Below are 21,908 nucleotides of genomic sequence, written 5' to 3' on the forward strand. Positions count from 1 at the left end.
ATCTCAGTTTGCTTTTTGACTGCGAAAGTGATCTTGACTCAGAAAAGGTTGGTGACCACTGCATCAGTCTGTTACAGCATTTCATACATTAGAGTCTATTGCGATGTAATATCTAATAAGTCTTGTTTTTTTTTTACGGGGCTTCAGTGGGAAGCCATAAAGATGAGATGAACAGTTCTGGGGACTGCGAGGAACTAGTGTTGTCAGCAGCAGGAAATACAAGGGCGCAACAATGGTTATTACACCTCCTTAAGTCACGGCAGGCTTCTCCTCTCTGCAGTGGCTGGCCCGAGGGAGTCGTTTCGCCTTAATTGCATTTGCACAAAAGTAACAGTCTCGAGGTGGTGAAAATGTCAGGGAAGAGGGAGAATGAGTGTGTGTGTGTGTGTGTGTGTGTGTGTGTGTGTGTGTGTGTGTGTGTGTGTGTGTGTGTGTGTGTGTGTGTGTGTGTGTGTGTGTGTGTGTGTGTGTGTGTGTGTGTGTGTGTGTGTGTGTGTGTGTGTGTGTGTGTGTGTGTGTGTGTGTGTGTGTGTGTGTGTGAGAATGAGAGAGTGGGTGTGCATGTATGTGTGTGTGTGTGTGTGTGAGAATGAGAGAGTGGGTGTGCGTGTATGAAACCACATGACCTTTTCAAAGCAGAGAGAGAGAACAGTGTGTATGTCTAGTACCTTGTAGGCGATGCTGTTGAGGACCTTCATGGCCAGGTCGGACACCTCTGGGAACGGGTCGGCCGCCAGGTGCAGGAGAACCCTCCAGATCTGTGTGTAAACGCTGTTGAACGACACCCCTGCAACGACACGCACAGCATGGTTAACCATATACATAATTATCCAGCATTCACAGACGTGACTTACCGTTAATACACACAGGCACACAGCATCAATTACCATCAATGCGCACACACATTGAATTACCATTCACCTAATGACCCAACGCAGTGTGAAAACCATCAATATACATTAGCGAACATCTACATTCTGTATCCCATTCTCAACAAGCACGTAAACACAGCATGATTACCATCAATATTTGATTAGCGACCATCAATAAGAGCCAACCTTCTCACCATCTCATACGGCATGATTTCCATCAACACTCAACAATCTCTCCCGCTCGCTCTCTCTCTCACACAAACACAACATGCTTTGTGATCACACTCAACCACTGAATTCCCCATCATCTTCATCATAGCATAGAAACACCAACATCCAATTGATGCTAATCACTCGTCATCTAACATCCAAAAACATTCACTTCCCCTTAACTCAGTCATCTGCTGAGGTTTTGGAGCCAACATGGCCGCCGTGTCAGGTAATGTAACTCATTAATCAACACACACAATGAAGGCAGCTGGCTTCTGCACCATTGCTGATTGTGACAGGAACATGACTGCCAACTGTCATCATTATGCAGAATATGAATGAGCAAGTGCTCTGCTATTGTCTTTTTTTTAACCTACCGAGGGCGACTGGTCTGTGTGTGTTTGTGAGAAAGTGTGTGTTCACTTTGACGATTATTCCCTCCCTTTCCACCCAGGACCACCCCCCCCCTCCATATTTTTTTTATCCATTTTCTCCCTCTCCTGTCGTCCTCTCTGCGGTGTCATCCCAAGCTGCCACTCAACCTGACAGAACACTGCAGTGCCGCTGAGCTGTGTTGGAGAGAGACGGTCACTCACCGGGTTTGGCCACGAAGGAGCTGTCAACATCGGTTTGTTTTGCTCCGGGCCTAAACCTGCCTGTCACCGTTCTCTTTGTATAAGGAGTGCCCCCCTCTTCTTCTAGTTCATTATTATGGCACATTGACTCTCAATTTGCAAGTAACACAGCACTCCCTCTCCCTAGTGTCTTTGCTGTGCCCGTCCTCGCTCAAACATACATACACGGTCTCTCTGCCTCTGTCTGATGCAATCTTCTGTTCGTCTCGACACCCGGCAGTGAAGGTATCAAGCTGTTAATTCTCCCTCCCTCTCTCTCTCCCGCTCTCCCTCCCCCACCCAGCACTTCATACTTGTGGATAGCGAACAGAATGAAAAATGTCCTTAGGGAGTTGAGTCACTTTATGCTGAGGGTAAGAGAGGACACTGTCTTAACCCCCTAGACAGGACACACTCTCTTCCTCCTCCAGAGGCTGTAGAATGAGGGGAGGCGTGGCAGGCTATCACGAACTGCTGCGGTTATCCAGTGCATTTCATAGAGACACAGTGTGTGAAAATCGGGAGCTCTGGTTAATAGTACTGCAGCAGATTGTAGTGTGGGTCGAGGGGGGAGGGTGAGAGCTGGAGGGGGAGGGCCGGCAGAGAGAGATAGCAAGGGGGGGAAAGCAAGAGCGGAAGCATGAGAAGGAGAGAGAGAAAGAGAGCACGGGGGAAAGAGGGAGCGAGAAAGCAATCAAGTAATCAGGCAAGAGAGGGAAGCAAGGGAAAAAGCGAGTGTGTGCAAGCGAGAGCGGATGAGTGAGGTAAAGAGGTGATTAGGTTCTAGCCCGGGGGCATGAATGTGATTAGGTGCTGTGGTAAACAGCCCTGGTGAGGAATGTGAAATACTGTTTCCCCGCCATTTAAAGAGGGAAATACTACCGGTTTCCACTGGCATAGACACATTATCACCACAGCACGCTACACAGTTCAACATGAGAGACTGTGACTCCAGATCATTCCCAGGCTGAATTGTGTTCAGCAAGGCCTGGTATGAGGACCTTTGCAACACCTAAACAATTTTACAACCGTGTTATATCCGAAACGATCTTTCTCACTACAACCGCTACATTTGAAGCTTCCCCTGCAGTATTCGAACAAGACAGACATTTTTCTCCTCAAAGGTCATCTGCTAATGCATATTTAACAAGTCTTGGTCAGCCTCTGAAAGCTACGGTATATAACCCATTTCCTTCAATCAAACATGAGCATCTTAAATGCACTGACACAGGGAGAAGCTGAGCCAAGGCCTTGCTGTGGCCAAACAGAAACGTATGGGAGGATATCAGAACGCCTTAGAGTAGGTAGGGTTGCTCTGGGTGGTATTTTGCTGTGTAAGACATTTTCCTTTTTATCTTAAAGGCCAGATTCACTAAGCGTTTCCAACTGTTATTTTCAGGAGGGAATAGAATCTCCTGTTCCTGTAGTGTGAGGCAGCTTGCTGTACAAGTACACTCTCTGGACAGAACGCTAGTCTCTCTCAGGGCCTTAAAGAGGTAGTTCTCCCAAAATTCAAAGTTTAAAGTCCATATGCTGTGCCATCTGTTGTGTTGTTTTGGGACAGTCCCTTTACAAAGAGCACTTCTAGCAACTACCAGGTATTGCCCAATCAATGATGTATTCTGTGGGACCGATCAGTCAACCCAATTGTGCTCCTGCAACACGGCTCGGCTCCCAAACAAGTTACATATCTAAATGTTTAGGCATCAAGTCAGCACTATGAAAAACCCTCTATGGTACAAACTAGAGGTCGACCGATTATGATTTTCAACGTCGATACCGATTATTGGAGGACCAAAATAGCGATTAATCGGCCGATTTTGACATTTTTTATTTGTAATAATGACAATTACAACAATACCGAATGAACACTTATTTTAACTTAATATAATACATCAATAAAATCTATTTAGCCTCAAGTAAATAATGGAACATGTTCAATTTGGTTTAAATAATGCAAAAACAAAGTGTTGGAGAAGAAAGTAAAAGTGCAATATGTGCTACGTAAATAAGGTAACGTTTCAGTTCCTTGCTCAGAACATGAGAACACATGAAAGCTGGTGTTTCCTTCCTTCAATATTCCCAGGTAAGAAGTTTTAGGTTGTAGTTATTATAGGAATTATAGGACTTTTTCCCTCTATACCATTTGTATTTCATTAACCTTTGACTATTGGATGTTCTTATAGGCACTTTAGTATGCCAGTGTAACAGTATAGCTTCCATTCCTCTCCTCGCTCCTCCCTGGGCTCGAACCAGCAACACAATGACAACAGCCACCATCGAAGCAGCGTTACCCATGCAGAGCAAGGGGAACAACTACTAGAAGGCTCAGAGCGAGTGACGTTTGAAGCGCTGTTAGCGCGCGCTAACTTCGGTTACACCAGCCTCAGCTCGGGAGTTCATATGCTTGAAGTCATAAACAGCGCAATGCTTGACGCACACCGAAGAGCTGCTGGCAAAATGCACAAAAGTGCTGTTTGAATGAATGTTTACGTGCCTGCTTCTGCCTACCACCGCTCAGTCAGATACTTAGATACTTGTATGCTCAGTCAGATTATATGCAACGCAGGACACGCTAGATAATATCTAGAAATATCAACCTTGTGTAGTTAACTAGTGATTATGATTGATAGTTTTTTTAAAGATAAGTTTAATGCTAGCTAGCAACTTACCTTGGCTTACTGCATTCGTGTAACAGGCAGTCTCCTTGTGGAGTGCAACGAGAGAGAGGCAGGTCGTTATTGCGATGGACTAGTTAACTGTAAGGTTGCAAGATTGGATCCCCCGAGCTGACAATGTGAACATCTGTCGTTCTGCCCTTGAAAAAGGCAGTTGACTCACTGTTCCTAGGCTGTCATTGAAAATAAGAATGTGTTCTTAACTGACTTGCCTAGTTAAAAAAATAGTATAATAAAAAAATAAAAAATAGGCAAATCGGCACCCAAAAATACCGATCTCCGATGGTTATGAAAACTTGAAATCGGACCGAATTAATCGGCCATTCCGATTAATCGGTCAACCTCTAGTATAAACCCCATGCTGTTTGTTTACGCATGCCATGTCATAAGCTGCTAGCTGAGAGTCAGAATCAAGCACATAGGGAGGTAAGGACAATGGAAATAGAATGACATACTATTCTATGGTAAGATGCTAAACTGGACACAGCATAGTGGGCGAGGGGCCAATTTCATACTCAACCTGTTAAGAATGAATCAGACCTCATGATGGTGTTAGGGAGCCCAGTGCAGCTTGGGAAGGATTTAGACAAAGGCTGAATGAACGCTAAACACAACTGTCAAAAGGGTAGCGACAGAAACGTCGACCAGAATGTGAATAGTTTATTATCTTTTATATGAAAATATATATTTTATAACCATTTCCTGGTAATTAATTTGTCAGACGTCAATGGTAAAGCGCATGCCACTGTGTCCTGAAAAGACCCATAGATGTGGCTGTGATGGACTTGGCCAACCCGGCTTCCCGTGGGAGTATATTAATACTGGATTATTTGATTAATCAGAGTTAACGCAGCGTTGTGTTGCCATGGGTCAGTGGTGCACTTGAGTGATGCCTGTGTAGTGTACTCATCTGTCGGTCTGTGTGTGTGTGTGCGCGCGCACGCATGTGTGTAGCCGTGTCCTCGACTTTTGGAGTCGTGGTTCCCAGATTTGGTCCTCCAGTACCCCAAAAGTACACATTTTCATTGTATCCCAGACAACACACCTGACTCAACTTGTCAACTAATCATCAGGCCCTCATTGAGTTGAATCAGGTGAGTTTGTCCGGAGCTACAACAAAAACATGTACTTTTGGGGGGACTGGAGATGGGAACCACTGTTTTGGAGTACATTGTCAAATACAAGGGCAGTTTGTGTGTGAAGCAGGCCTTTCTCAAAATGGCAACAGAAGGTAGGGAATCCCCATCTCTCTCCCCCTCTCTCACCCCCCCCCCCTCCCTCGTGTTGTTGGTGAGTTAATGCTTTCTCTCCACATACACAAACTGAGTGCGGGACGCATCAAGGCCTCTGCCAATCACCACTGCATAGGGGAAACAGAGCGGGGCCAGCCCTCAGTGAGACCAGGAAAAGCACTCAGTCTTTTGGAGCCAGGGGCACCCTCGTGAGTTGAACAGTAGAGGATGGTAGGTTGAGAACGAGAGTCTTACCTACGGGTATGAGGGAATTGGAGCAAGAGAAAGGGAAAAGTATAGGAAGGCAGGGCTCCATACTGCGACCATTTAATCCCATTTTGACCTGGCTGTGCAGGTAAAAGAAATGTATTGGTTGCATCGGTGCGAGCTGAACATTCATGACAAGGTCAACTCACTCAAAAGTTTCAAAACGTCCTATTTTTCTGGCGGCTAAAACCATGATTTGGTCAAACAGTAGAGTGCATTATCCTCAAGATTCCTGTAATGAAAGTGTCTGCCCAGACCCTGTAACTGTTTCGCTGGTGCCTGTTGTGATGAACGAGCCACAACGCCCCCCCCAAAAAGGGTTCTGATTGTATAACATTTAAAAAAGCAATTGTGGGGAAAAAACAGAGTTGGGAGCAACAACTGTTGAAACGAGCTTTCTGTGGGTATACTTTTTTCTCAACTCTATATATTGAGCTCAATACCAAATATTTTACACTGAACAAAAATACAAACGCTACATGTAAAGTGTTGGTCCCTCATGTTTCATGAGCTGAAATAAAACATCTCAGAAATATTTCATACGCACAAAAATATTATTTCTCTCAAAATGTGTTTACATCCCTGTTAGTTGAGCATTTCTCCTTTGCCAAGATAATCCATCCACCTGACAGGTGTGGCATATCAAGAATATGATTAAACAGCATGATCATTACACAGGTGCACCTTGTGCCGGGGACAATAAAATGGTACTAAAATATGCAGTTTTGTCACACACACAATACCACAGATGTCTCAGTTTTGAGGGAGCATGCAAATGTCATGCTGACTGCAGGAATGTCCATCATAGCTTTTGACAGAGAATTTAATGTTAGTTTCTCTACCATTAGCCACCTCCAATGTCATTTTTAGAGGATTTGGCAGTACGTCCAACCAGCCTCACAACCGCAGACCACGTGTAACCACGCCATCCCAGGACCTCCACATCCGGCTCCTTCACCTGCGGGATTGTCTGAGACCAGCCACCCGGACAGCTGATGAAACTGAGGAAACTGTCTGCAATAAAGCTCTTTTGTGGGGAAAAACTCATTCTGATTGGCTGTCCTTGCCCTGTGAAATCCATAGATATGGGCCTGATTAATTTATTTCAATTAAATGATTTCCTTATATGAACTGTAACTCAGTAAGATAGTTGAATAGCTTTTTGTTCAGTATATATGGCTTTGAGATACAGTGCGCTTGAAATGCTCATCGCCACTGCTAGTAGTAGTAGGCCAGTAGTAAGGGTAGCGTAGGCCAGTAGTAAGGGCAGGGTAGGCCAGTAGTAAGGGTAGCTTAGGCCAGTAGTAAGGGTAGCTTAGGCCAGTAGTAAGGGTATCGTAGGTCAGTAGTAAGGGTAGCGTAGGTCAGTAGTAAGGGTATCGTAGGTCAGTAGTAAGGGTAGCGTAGGTCAGTAGTAAGGGTATCGTAGGTCAGTAGTAAGGGTATCGTAGGTCAGTAGTAAGGGTAGCGTAGGTCAGTAGTAAGGGTAGCGTAGGTCAGTAGTAAGGGTAGTAAGCGCGTAGGCCAGTAGTAAGGGTAGCGTAGGTCAGTAGTAAGGGTATCGTAGGTCAGTAGTAAGGGTAGCGTAGGTCAGTAGTAAGGGTAGCGTAGGTCAGTAGTAAGGGTAGCGTAGGCCAGTAGTAAGGGTAGCGTAGGTCAGTAGTAAGGGTATCGTAGGTCAGTAGTAAGGGTAGCGTAGGTCAGTAGTAAGGGTAGCGTAGGCCAGTAGTAAGGGTAGCGTAGGTCAGTAGTAAGGGTAGCGTAGGTCAGTAGTAAGGGTATCGTAGGTCAGTAGTAAGGGTAGCGTAGGTCAGTAGTAAGGGTAGCGTAGGCCAGTAGTAAGGGTAGCGTAGGTCAGTAGTAAGGGTAGCGTAGGTCAGTAGTAAGGGTAGCGTAGGCCAGTAGTAAGGGTAGCGTAGGTCAGTAGTAAGGGTATCGTAGGTCAGTAGTAAGGGTATCGTAGGTCAGTAGTAAGGGTATCGTAGGTCAGTAGTAAGGGTATCGTAGGTCAGTAGTAAGGGTATCGTAGGTCAGTAGTAAGGGTATCGTAGGTCAGTAGTAAGGGTATCGTAGGTCAGTAGTAAGGGTATCGTAGGTCAGTAGTAAGGGTAGCGTAGGTCAGTAGTAAGGGTAGCGTAGGTCAGTAGTAAGGGTAGCGTAGGTCAGTAGTAAGGGTAGCGTAGGTCAGTAGTAAGGGTAGCGTAGGTCAGTAGTAAGGGTAGCGTAGGTCAGTAGTAAGGGTATCGTAGGTCAGTAGTAAGGGTATCGTAGGTCAGTAGTAAGGGTAGCGTAGGCCAGTAGTAAGGGTAGCGTAGGCCAGTAGTTTTCCTACCTATGAGGGAGTTGAGGGAGGAGTAGGAGGAGACTCGTCTCATCTTGTCGATGGTCTCAAAGGAGAGGATGTACTCATCGTTGTCAGGGCTACCCAGGGTGCTGCTGGCACTGCTGCTGGTGCTCAAGTTACCTGGAGAGAACGCCACCGGACCACCTAGACATACAAATTACAGTAGTTACACAAGAGAATAACTATACACTGAAACATACAATATCATACCAGAATAATTATACGCTGAACTATACCATATTATACCAGCATAAATATACCCTGAAATATACTATCTGATACTAGAATAAATAAACCCTGAAATATACACTGCTCAAAAAAATAAAGGGAACACGTAAACACAATGTAACTCCAAGTCAATCACACTTCTGTGAAATCAAACTGTCCACTTAGGAAGCAACACTGATTGACAATAAATTTCACATGCTGTTGTGCAAATGGAATAGACAACAGGTGGAAATTATAGGCAATTAGCAAGACACCCCCAATAAAGGAGTGGCTCTACAGGTGGCGACCACAGACCACTTCTCAGTTCCTATGCTTCCTGGCTGATGTTTTGGTCACTTTTGAATGATGGCGGTGCTTTCACTCTAGTGGTAGCATGAGATGGAGTCTCCAACCCACACAAGTGGCTCAGGTAGTGCAGCTCATCCAGGATGACACATCATTGCGAGCTGTGGCAAGAAGGTTTGCTGTGTCTGTCAGAGTAGTGTCCAGAGCATTGAGGCGCTACCAGGAGACGGACCAGTGCATCAGGAGACGTGGAGGAGGCCGTAGGAGGGCAACAACCCAGCAGCAGGACCGCTACCTCCACCTTTATGCAAGGAGGAGCAGGAGGAGCACTGCCAGAGCCCTGCAAAATGACCTCCAGCAGTCCACAAATGTGCATGTGTCTGCTCAAACGGTCAAAAACAGACTCCATGATGGTGGTATGAGGGCCCGACGTCCACAGGTGGGGGTGGTGCTTACAGCCCAACACCGTGCAGGACGTTTGGCATTTGCCAGAGAACACCAAGATTGGCAAATTCGCCACTGGCGCCCTGTGCTTTTTTTACAGATGAAAGCAGGTTCACACTGAGCACATGTGACAGACGTGACAGCCTGGAGACGCCGTGGAGAACGTTCTGCTGCCTGCAACATCCTCCAGCATGACCGGTTTGATGGTGGGTCAGTCATGGTGTGGGGTGGCATTTCTTTGGGGGGCTGCACAGCCCTCCATGTGCTCGCCAGAGGTAGCCTGACTGCCTTTAGGTACCGAGATGAGATCCTTGGACCCCTTGTGAGACCATATGCTGGTGCGGTTGGCCCTGGGTTCCTCCTAATGCAAGACAATGCTAGACATCCTGTGGCTGGAGTGTGTCAGCAGTTCCTGCAAGAGGAAGGCATTGATGCTATGGACTGGCCCGCCCGTTCCCCAGACCTGAATCCAATTGAGCACCGATGCTATGGACTGGCCCGCCCGTTCCCCAGACCTGAATCCAATTGAGCACATCTGGGACATCATGTCTCCCTCCATCCACAAACGCCACGTTGCACCACAGACTGTCCAGGAGTTGGCGGATGCTTTAGCACAGGTCTGGGAGGAGATCCATCAGGAGACCATCCGCCACCTCATCAGGAGCATGCCCAGGCGTTGTAGGGAGGTCATACAGGCACGGGGAGGCCACACACACTACTGAGCCTCATTTAGACTTGTTTTAAGGATCATTTACATCAAAGTTGGATCAGCCTATAGTGTGGTTTTCCACTTACATTTTGAGTGTGACTCTAAATCCAGACCTCCATGGGTTGATAAATTTGATTTCCATTGATAACTTTTGTTGTCAGCACATTCAACTATGTAAAGAAAAAAGTATTTAATAACAATATTTAATTCATTCACATCTAGGATGTGTTATTTTAGTGTTCCCTTTATTTTTTTGAGCAGTGTACTATATGATACCAGAATAACTATACCCTGAAATATACCATATTGTACCAGAATAACTATACCCTGAAATATACCACATGATACCAGAATAACTATACCCTGGAATATACCACATGAAACCAGAATAACTATACCCTGAAATATACTACATGATAGCAGAATAACTACACCCTGAAATATACTACATGATAGCAGAATAACTACACCCTGAAATATACCACATGATACCAGAATAACTATACCCTGAAATATACCACATGATACCAGAATAACTATACCCTGAAATATATTTGATACCAGAATAAATATACCCTGAAATATACCATATTGTACCAGAATAAATATAGCATATTATACCAAAATAACAATACGGTGAAATATAGTATCTGACACCAGAATAAATATACCAAATATACCCTGAAATATGATACCAGAATAACTACACGCTGAAATATTTCATATTATACCAGAATAACTAAACCATGCAATATACCATATTAAACCAGAATAACTATACTATCTGATACCAGAATAACTATAACCTGAAATATACCATATGATACCAGAATAACTACACTGGGAAATATCCCATATTACACCAGAATAAATATACCCTATTATACCAGAATAACTACACCCTGAAATATACCACATTATACCAGAATAACTACACCCTGAAATATACCATAGTATACTAGAATAACTATACCCTGAAGTGATGCATATGGAACAGTATTGAGAGTGAAAATAAAGTACTTGTTCTGCTCCGATTGTTTGATTTTGTGATTGTGTGTGTGTGTCTGCAGGTAAAGTGAAGTGTCAACTTTTTACTAGCTCAAGGAATGACCCCCCCAGCTAGAAAACTATAAACTACAAGCTATTGACCGGACCTTCCATTCAAATCTCCCCAGTCTAACTGTCCGCCCGAGTCATCACACTAACTCAACAAAACTCTCCATTCCCATCACCTGACTGACACAAAATGGCCGCCATATATCCCTGGGACGGAGTGCATATTGAGATGGGGATTGGGAGTAGGCAAGGCAGGCTAAACAGATTGTCATGGTTGTTGGTGACAAGCACTGCTGTCAGTTAGAATGAGTGGACAATGTGGATTCAGACAGGCTGGAAGCGGTACGCTAACGTGCTAGCAGCTAGTATTACTCAGCATGGCTATATTGCTATGTGGCTGTGTTGACAGGGGCTTCAGCGAGAATGAGCTGACATCTGAGTCAGTCAGTACAGCAGGGGCTGAGAGAGGGTCAAGAGTGTAATCCTCCAATAATGTTGTGGGTGTATGATGGACATAGGCTATGATGTGTCTATGATGACGATGCTTCAAATCCCCTCAAGTCATTATTTGGGAAAGAAGAGGCAGTCACAGAGAGAAAAGAAGAGAGGCAGTCACAGAGAGAAAAGAAGAGAGGCAGTCACAGAGAGAAAAGAAGAGAGGCAGTCACAGAGAGAAAAGAAGAGAGGCAGTCACAGAGAGAAAAGAAGAGAGGCAGTCACAGAGAGAAAAGAAGAGAGGCAGTCACAGAGAGAAAAGAAGAGAGGCAGTCACAGTCACAGAGAGAAAAGAAGAGGCAGTCACAGAGAGAAAAGAAGAGGCAGTCACAGAGAGAAAAAGAGAGGCAGTCACAGAGAGAAAAGAAGAGAGGCAGTCACAGAGAGAAAAGAAGAGAGGCAGTCACAGAGAGAAAAGAAGAGGCAGTCACAGAGAGAAAAGAAGAGGCAGTCACAGAGAAAAGAAGAGAGGCAGTCACAGAGAGAAAAGAAGAGAGGCAGTCACAGAGAGAAAAGAAGAGAGGCAGTCACAGAGAGAAAAGAAGAGAGGCAGTCACAGAGAGAAAAGAAGAGAGGCAGTCACAGAGAGAAAAGAAGAGAGGCAGTCACAGAGAGAAAAGAAGAGAGGCAGTCACAGAGAGAAAAGAAGAGAGGCAGTCACAGAGAGAAAAGAAGAGAGGCAGTCACAGAGAGAAAAGAAGAGAGAAGTCTCGACCCTTAAGTTGCTTTCTTTCTCTCCTTCACTGTCTCCTCCTCCCTCCTTTACAGTACATAACCACAGTTCTCTCTCTCGCCCGCCCGCCTCAATGTCATCCTCTCCTCCTCTCTCTCCTACCCTCCTCGTTGAGATTGAGGTTCTGCAGGCTCTTGTTGAGGTTGCGTGCGGTGGTGGCAGCTCGGATGTTGGTGTAGGAGTTGACTGAACGCAGCCGAGGGATGGCGGGGCTGTCGCGCACTGGAGTCAGGTTACCGGGCTCTGTACACAGACACACACTGGAGTCAGGTTTACCGGGCTCTGTACACAGACACACACTGGAGTCAGGTTTACCGGGCTCTGTACACAGACACACACTGGAGTCAGGTTTACCGGGCTCTGTACACAGACAGGAGTCAGTTTACCGGGCTCTGTACACAGACAGGAGTCAGGTTACCGGGCTCTGTACACAGACAGGAGTCAGGTTACCGGGCTCTGTACACAGACAGGAGTCAGGTTACCGGGCTCTGTACACAGACAGGAGTCAGGTTACCGGGCTCTGTACACAGACAGGAGTCAGGTTACCGGGCTCTGTACACAGACAGGAGTCAGGTTACCGGGCTCTGTACAGGAGTCAGGTTACAGACAGGAGTCAGGTTACCGGGCTCTGTACACAGACAGGAGTCAGGTTACCGGGCTCTGTACACAGACAGGAGTCAGGTTACCGGGCTCTGTACACAGACAGGAGTCAGGTTACCGGGCTCTGTACACAGACAGGAGTCAGGACAGGAGTTTCCCGGGCTCTGTACACAGACAGGAGTCAGGTTACCGGGCTCTGTACACAGACAGGAGTCAGGTTACCGGGCTCTGTACACAGACAGGAGTCAGGTTCCGGGCTCTGTACACAGACACACACTGGGGAAGGTCAGTTAACCCATTCATTTGCCACTAAATGGAATACAGTAGTGACATGACAATCAACATGAGAATAGGTAATAAAGGTCATTTGAAATATTGATGTGCCTTATCAAAACATGCTGCATATTTCAGATCCCTAAACCCCATTTCACATGTATAGCAGTTAGTCTTCGGGACGAGACTTAAGTGGACCAGCGTGCTTCACAACAACTCACGTCAATGACTTCCTACTGTAATGGTCATGACAGAGGTTTGAAGTGTGTGTGTGTGTGTGTGTGTGTGTGTGTACCTAAGGTGTTGGCAGTTGAGGGTACAGCGTAGTTCTTCTCCTCCTCCATGAACTGCAGGGCCACGGTGCAGAAGTTACTCTCGTACTGAACCACCAGGTGACTCAGAGCCACCACCAGCTCCTGGAGAACACACCGCCACCACACAGTCAACCAGAACCCAACACACACACGGTCAGAACCTAGTCAACCATAGCAGAAGACGTACCACAGTCCATCGCCCCACAGTAAAAATCAGTCAACGACCGTATCAAGAATATTGGAGATGGTGAGGGGGAAAAAACGTGTGTGTGTGTGTGTGTGTGTACGACCCACCTTGCGGACCACAGGGCTGCCGTCGTTGATGAGCTGTGCCAGCATCATGGCCACGTTGTGGTCGATGGTCGTAGAGTGGTCCGTTCGCTCGGCTGAGTTCCCCACAAACGTCCCCAGGGCAAAGACCGCCGCACAGCGCACCTGAGGGGACCGGAGATAGTTTTGGCACCAAGAGAATTCACTCCCTTTTTAAAAAGGGGAATCAATACTAATACTCACTCCTTTAATCCTCTCATTTCTAATGCAGCTATATTTACTGAGAAGATCAATGGTGGCTGAAAATAATAATTTACCATTGGTCACACAATACCACCCATCACACTAATGAACTGTGTAAGCTAAATAACAGTAACTCCTACTTCTAAATTGTTATCAATAATTGCCCCAAGATGCCACAAAGACAGTACAGGTCCACATAATACATTGTTTATTCTTTACGCATCTCCCTCAGTTTTGCATATGACAGGCACTGCACTAACTCAAACCTGGCCCAGTGTGTGTGTGTGAGACAGTAAATATGCCTCTCCTCTTGAGGAATCCTCCCAACAGGCCTGAAAATTAATTTAAAATCCTCTCTGCTTAGTCACTCTGTGCGCTCTCTCTCTCACTCTGCTCACTCACCTCTCTCTCTCTTCACTCTGCTCTCACTCGCTCACCATGGGCTCACTCTCTTCCCTGGCCTCTCTCTCGCTCTCTCTCTTCCCTGGCCTCTCTCTCGCGCTCGCTCTCTCTCTCTTCCCTGGCCTCTCTCTCGCGCTCGCTCTCTCTCTCTTCCCTGGCCTCTCGCTCGCTCTCTCTCTCTTCCCTGGCCTCTCGCTCGCTCTCTCTCTCTTCCCTGGCCTCTCGCTCGCTCTCTCTCTCTTCCCTGGCCTCTCGCTCGCTCTCTCTCTCTTCCCTGGCCTCTCTCTCGCGCTCTCTCTCTTCCCTGGCCTCTCTCTCGCGCTCGCGCTCTCTCTCTTCCCTGGCCTCTCTCTCGCGCTCGCGCTCTCTCTCTTCCCTGGCCTCTCTCTCGCGCTCGCGCTCTCTCTCTTCCCTGGCCTCTCTCTCGCTCGCGCTCTCTCTCTTCCCTGGCCTCTCTCTCGCGCTCGCGCTCTTCCCTGGCCTCTCTCTCGCGCTCTCTCTCTTCCCTGGCCTCTCTCTCGCGCTCGGGCTCTCTCTCTTCCCTGGCCTCGCGCTCGGGCTCTCTCTCTTCCCTGGCCTCTCTCTCTTCCCTGGCCTCTCTCTCGCGCTCGGGCTCTCTCTCTTCCCTGGCCTCTCTCTCGCGCTCGCGCTCTCTCTCTTCCCTGGCCTCTCTCTCGCGCTCGCGCTCTCTCTCTTCCCTGGCCTCTCTCTCGCGCTCTCTCTCTTCCCTGGCCTCTCTCTCGCGCTCGCGCTCTCTCTCTTCCCTGGCCTCTCTCTCGCGCTCGCTCTCTCTCTCTTCCCTGGCCTCTCTCTCGCGCTCGCTCTCTCTCTCTTCCCTGGCCTCTCTCTCGCGCTCGCTCTCTCTCTCTTCCCTGGCCTCTCTCTCGCGCTCGCTCTCTCTCTTCCCTGGCCCTCTCGCTCGCTCTCTCTCTTCCCTGGCCCTCTCGCTCGCTCTCTCTCTTCCCTGGCCCTCTCGCTCGCTCTCTCTCTTCCCTGGCCCTCTCGCTCGCTCTCTCTCTTCCCTGGCCCTCTCGCTCGCTCTCTCTTCCCTGGCCCTCTCGCTCGCTCTCTCTCTTCCCTGGCCCTCTCGCTCGCTCTCTCTCTTCCCTGGCCCTCTCGCTCGCTCTCTCTCTTCCCTGCCCCCCCCCCCCCTCACTTTCTCACTTTCACTCTCTCTGTCCCCTGCCCATCTCACTCACTCTGCCCATCTCACTCACTCTGCCCATCTCACTCACTCTGCCCATCTCACTCACTCTGCCCATCTCACTCACTCTGCCCATCTCACTCACTCTGCCCATCTCACTCACTCTGCCCATCTCACTCACTCTGCCCATCTCACTCACTCTGCCCATCTCACTCACTCTGCCCATCTCACTCACTCTGCCCATCTCACTCACTCTGCATTAAATGGTGTACTTGACACACCTTCCTTTTAAAGAGAGGAACTGGGCCTAGAATCACAAAACACTTCTTATGCAAAAACTTAAGCTCCTTAAGAAAAAAAAGAGGTTCATAAGATGGTTCGCAAGTGCAGTTCCTTAACATCTTAAGATTTTATGATTTTCTTACTAGCTTCTCAAATATCTTCTTACAAATCTCCTTCATAAGATGTGTGTTGCTAGGCAAGCGCTTTAGCTAGCAATGGCAATCATGTTAGCATATTTCTTAGTGAGATGACTGTTCTAAAACATGTTCTTGGGTTTAAATAAAAAAGACTGAAACTTTCAGAGGAAGTTTGTGAGGGAATGAAGATGTTCAATTGCTTTCATGAGCTTTTTCTCTCACTGCCCTGAGTTTAAGACAAGGGTTCAGATATCTTGGAACTAAGAACATTTCCAATAACTTTATTTCCAAGAATCCAAGAATTGCTTAAGGAGAAACATAATACATAGCAGGAGAACATTTCCAAGAGCCTTTGAGGAATAGCAACTTCACTTAACTTTCTTCTTAAGTCTCGAGTTAAGGGGGGAAAAATGCCAGTCAAGAAGAAATCTCTTCTTAAGAAGGTTTTGTGAATCTGGTCCCTGAAGAGGAGGGAGCTGATCAAACTAGTCAAGTAATAAATATCAATTTTTAAATTGTGGTTTGCGTTGGTGCCTGGGTTCCTCCGAAGTTCCTGGTGATGCACTCAAATACACAATTCTCTTCAGGCATTGTAAGCGTGTGCATGGGTACACTCATACAAGGTGTGTGTGTGTGTGTGTGTACGCCAGAGTGGATGCAGACCCTGGTCTCGCCACTCAGCCACAGCAGCTGCCTGGCCTCCAGAGAGAGAGGTTGCCCTGCTAGGCTGCTGGCAACAGATGTCCTCTGTCCCAGTGTGTATGTGTGCCCTGCATTTCAACCCATGTGAGGTGAATGGAATACAGAGCATACTGACTATTCAACTGTCCCTCAGGTCCTCAAAATCCTAAAGGAGCCACTGAACCCTCAATCTGCTAGGTGTTACACACACACACACACACACACACACACACACACACACACACACACACACACACACACACACACACACACACACACACACACACACACACACACACACACACACACACACACACACACACACACACACACACACACACACACACACACACACACACCTCAATCTGCTAGGTGTTACACACACACAGCCACTGAGTGTATGTCTCAAAGGTGTGTGTTCCTTCCCTCTCACCTCAGGTATGGGGTCGGACAGCAGGCTGTAGAGCTTCTCGTGGGCACTGTCCCTGACACCACACCAGCGGGCCGAGTCAAAGTTCTGCCAGATGCGCCCCAGGCAGACGGCCACCCACTGACGGAGCAGGGGATGAGGGTCAGAGAGCTGCTCCAGGCAGATGGCTATCAGGTTCCCCTGCAGACAGGCCTCCTGGGAGGGTAGCGGGAGGGTTGAGGAGGACGAGAAGGAGTTGGGAGGCCATGTCAGTAATTCACACACACAATTTCCTTTGATGAGACCCTGTAGGATGTACACACACTTTATGACTTGGCTTTAAGCTGAGCTTCACCTCGGGAAGTCTATGGGCAAACTAACAGGGAACTAACCTCTACCTCCCACTGTGTACATGAAGGGTCGATGTCCAAAGCTTGACAGTTAAGAGTTCGTCACCTTTTATGTGGGGTTGTATTGGTTCATTTGAAAGCCTGTACCTATTCTGGCAGAGTCTCTCTGCATTGTGGCAGACTATCCTCCATCAGACCACGAGAGCAGTTCAGGGATTTGTGTACAAGCTGGAACAAGGTTTTAACGTGATCACACCGTAGCTGAGCCCTACCAGTAGGAGTACCATCACTCCTAACCCTGAAGCTCAGACCACATGTTACAACCAATCCACGAGCCGCTCGTCTCTAATGTTGGAGCTCATCTATTATTAACTCAGAGCCACTGGGAGACGGAGGACATTAAGTAAACAGAGAGAGGAGGGGGAGGGGGAGAGAGAGAGAGAGAGGGGGGGGGGAGAGAGAGAGAGAGAGAGAGAGAGAGAGAGAGAGAGAAGAGAGAGAGAGAGAGAAAGAGAGGAGAAGGAGAGAGAGAGAGAAAAAGAGAGAGAGCAAGAGAGAAAGAGAGAAAGAGAAGGACAGAGGAAGAAGAGAGAGAGAGAAAGAGAGGAAGAAGAGAGAGAGGGAAGGGGGAGACAGAGAGGAGGGAAGGGGGAGACAGAGAGGAGGGATGGGGAGACAGAGAGGAGGGATGGGGAGACAGAGAGGAGGGATGGGGAGACAGAGAGGAGGGATGGGGAGACAGAGAGGAGGGATGGGGAGACAGAGAGGAGGGATGGGGGAGACAGAGAGGAGGGATGGGGGAGACAGAGAGGAGGGATGGGGGGACAGAGAGGAGGGATGGGGGAGACAGAGAGGAGGGAAGGGGGAGACAGAGAGGAGGGAAGGGGGAGACAGAGAGGAAGGGGGAAGGGGAGAGACAGAGACAGGAGGAGGGAAGGGGGAGACAGAGAGGAGGGAAGGGGGAGACAGAGAGGAGGGAAGGGGGGGAAGGGGGAGACAGAGAGGAGGGAAGGGGGAGACAGAGAGGAGGGAAGGGGGAGACAGAGAGGAGGGAAGGGGGAGACAGAGAGGAGGGAAGGGGGAGACAGAGAGGGAGGGAAGGGGGAGACAGAGAGGAGGGAAGGGGGAGACAGAGAGGAGGGAAGGGGGAGACAGAGAGGAGGGAAGGGGGAGACAGAGAGGGAGGGAAGGGGAGACAGAGAGGAGGGAAGGGGGAGACAGAGAGGAGGGAAGGGGAGACAGAGAGGAGGGAAGACAGGGGGAGACAGAGAGGGAGAGGGAAGGGGGAGACAGACAGGAGGGAGGAGGGGGAGACAGAGGAGGGAAGGGGGAGAGAGAGGAGGAGGGAAGGGGGAGACAGAGAGGAGGGAAGGGGGAGACAGAGAGGAGGGAAGGGGGAGACAGAGAGGAGGGATGGGGAGACAGAGAGGAGGGAAGGGGGAGACAGAGAGAGGAGAGAAGGGGTAGACAGAGAAGAGGGAAGGGGGAGACAGAGAGGAGGAAAGGGGGAGACAGAGAAGAGGGAAGGGGGAGACAGAGAGGAGGAAAGGGGGAGACAGAGAGAAGGAAAGGGGGAGACAGATAGGAGGGAAGGGGGAGACAGAGAGGAGGGAATGGGGAGACAGAGAGGAGGGAATGGGGAGACAGAGAGGAGGGAATGGGGAGACAGAGAGGAGGGAATGGGGAGACAGAGAGGAGGGAATGGGGAGACAGAGCGACAGAGAGCGGAGAGGGGGGTTTGTAAGTCTATGTGGATCTGTGAGACTCAAACACCAGTTGAATAGGTCTGGAGCAGTTTCTGGGAATAAATGAGGAGTATACGGTATACAGTGACAGTTGCCATGATAAAGTGTTGTCGGAAGAGAGAGAACAGAATGGGAGGAAATGTTTAAAATATGACTTATCGACTCCACTGAGAGTTGGGGAGAATTAATGAGTGTGTCTGTTGAAGGGATTTTAATCAATGTGGGGCTTGCTTTATAATAGCGTCATCTTTAAAGTGATTTCTTCATCGAATAATTTACCACATTCTCCCCTAACACACACACACACACACACACACACACACACACACACACACACACACACACACACACACACACACACACACACACACACACACACACACACACACACACACACACACACACACACACACACACACACACACACCTGGCCTGTGGTGTAGCTGTTGACAATCACAGCCAGGATAAAGACAGCCATGGTGCGGTGCTCAGCCTGAAACAGGAAACACAAGAAACACAGTCAACTTCCATGTATCAACTCAGTTCCCCAACACCTCATTACTAGGAGCTGTGGATCACAGCACACAACATGTTTGAGTAGGTCGAAGTCGCCACTAACCACTGATACAGGGTCAGATATATTCTCAGCTAAAATGGAAAAGGTTTATGATCTGATTCTAGATCTATGGTTAAGGGTAACATCTGGGTCACACCCATGGGTGCCTGGTGGCGCTTTCGGTTCTCTCATGCTCTGATTGGGTGATACTCACAGGCATGTAGGGGTCGGCCAGGACAGACAGGAAGTACTTGTGCCCGTTGTCCTTCACCAGGTCTGCCTGACATGACTAGGGAGCGAGCGAGAGGAGAGAGGAGAGAGAGAGAGAGAGAGAGAGAGAGAGAGAGAGAGAGAGAGAGAGAGAGAGAGAGAGAGAGAGAGAGAGAGAGAGAGAGAGAGAGAGAGAGAGTGTGTGTGTGTGTTTAAGAGAGAGAGAGAGAGAGAAAACCATCCAGTAAGTTAGTCGAGTCATATGTTGCAGCACTACAAATGTGCAACTACTCAATATAATATTTAGAACCAAGGTTAAAGACATAGCCTAGACAATATTGAATAACTCAAGACCCGAGTCACACAACTAAACAGACAGAGAAAAAAAAATAGACTTCTCTTCCTGTTCTTACATCTCAAAGTCCTTTGATTATTCTTAACCATAGACTAACACTGTGACGACAACTCGGGTGTCTGGACGCTGAAGAATCACTAGAATACTACGGCTGTCCTACTAGCTTAGGGTTATACGGTTAGTTCTACCACGTCAGTCAAAAATGTGCTTTGTGAAAGTGAGTTTTAGGGTGGCCATTTTGTTCAACAGCTAAAATGTGCCCAAAGGGCAATGTTCTTTGTGTTACGGATAACCTAGTCAGCGAGTGTGTACTATAAACATGCCTATCACATACTTATGGCACGGCCTCTATGAACATTACCCAATATTGATATCCGATCGCGGGCTAAATACTTAAGTTGGTTGAGGATTCACTAAAATAAGTAGCACAAATAAAATCTTATTGGTCACATACAGGTGTTTATCAGATGTTATTGCGGGTGTAGAGAAATGATTGTGCATCTAGTTCCGACAGGGCAGCAATATCCAACAAGTAATATCAAACAATTCCACATCATAAACCCAATGCACACAACTCTAAGTAAAAGAATGGAATTAAGAATATATACATATTTGGATGAGCAATATACATTTACATTTACATTTAAGTCATTTAGCAGACGCTCTTATCCAGAGCGACTTACAAATTGGTGCATTCACCTTATGACATCCAGTGGAACAGCCACTTTACAATAGTGCATCTAAATATTTTAAGGGGGGGTGAGAAGGATTACTTTATCCTATCCTAGGTATTCCTTAAAGAGGTGGGGTTTCAGGTGTCTCCGGAAGGTGATAATATCAGAGCGGCATAGACTAAGATACAGTAGAGTAGGATAGAATGCAGTATATACATATGAGACGAGTAACGCAAGATATGCAGACATTATTGAAGGGACGAGTGTTCCATTTATTAAAGTGGCCAATGATTCCAAGCCTGTGTGCCTCGGCTGCAGCCTCTCACACACACAACTCAATCTCCTGATGATGATTACTCCACATTAACGTCAACTGATGTTAAACTGATCGACTGACTGAATGGGTTCAGATAAGACATATTTTCTGCTTTTATCTGAGACTGTTATTGACTTTATGGCAAATCATGTCTCTCTGTACAGCTACACAGAGTTGCTCCATGTAATAGATACAGCTTCACTGTCCCTATATAGACACATATCAACTATTCTGTAGGGAGAGTGAAATTGGTTTCAAATAAAAGTGCAACAATTCAAATGTAGCTTGCTATAATGGTAGGGCTTTGGTGTGGGTTGGTTATTGTAATGGTGTACAGTGAGTGTTTGTGGGATGCATGTGTAGATATGTGCTAGTGTGTATGTGTATATGTGTTACCACTCACGCTGTCCACAGCCAGGATCTTAGCCCAGATGAAGACCAGTAGGGGTCGGAGCTCCCGCGCAGAGCTCTGTAGCAGCTTCAACACGTAGGGGAAGATGCCTACTGAGAGGGCCTGAAAACACACACACACGCGAGATATTATTCACTTTAAAAGTTCACACCCAAAGAAATCAGAACTGGCTTTAAGTACCGTGCGTTTCTAGCAACGCGTGTATAAATCCTGTTTGGGATAGGGGGCAGCATTTTCACGTTCGGATTAAAAGCGTGCCTAGAGTAAACTGTCTGCGAGTCATGCCCAGAAGCTAATATATGCATATCATTAGAAGATTTGGATAGAAAACACTGAAGTTTCTTAAACTGTTTGAATGATGTTGGGCA

At 47.5% G+C, this 21,908-nt stretch overlaps 1 protein-coding gene across 1 annotated transcript in view; it reads right to left on the reverse strand.

Annotated features, from left to right (window-relative positions):
- Nucleotides 1-21,908, reverse strand: part of LOC124015084 (regulatory-associated protein of mTOR-like) — a 201,669-nt gene that overhangs the window by 41,827 nt on the left and 137,934 nt on the right. Inside the window, 9 exon segments of the mRNA XM_046330023.1 lie at nt 669-787; nt 8,206-8,361; nt 12,270-12,410; nt 13,336-13,456; nt 13,649-13,789; nt 16,947-17,138; nt 19,445-19,510; nt 19,788-19,862; nt 21,532-21,642. Of these exon segments, the coding sequence (XP_046185979.1) occupies nt 669-787; nt 8,206-8,361; nt 12,270-12,410; nt 13,336-13,456; nt 13,649-13,789; nt 16,947-17,138; nt 19,445-19,510; nt 19,788-19,862; nt 21,532-21,642 (1,122 nt within the window).

Source organism: Oncorhynchus gorbuscha, linkage group LG26 (assembly GCF_021184085.1).
Source record: "Oncorhynchus gorbuscha isolate QuinsamMale2020 ecotype Even-year linkage group LG26, OgorEven_v1.0, whole genome shotgun sequence".
NCBI classification, from domain to species: Eukaryota; Metazoa; Chordata; class Actinopteri; order Salmoniformes; family Salmonidae; genus Oncorhynchus; species Oncorhynchus gorbuscha.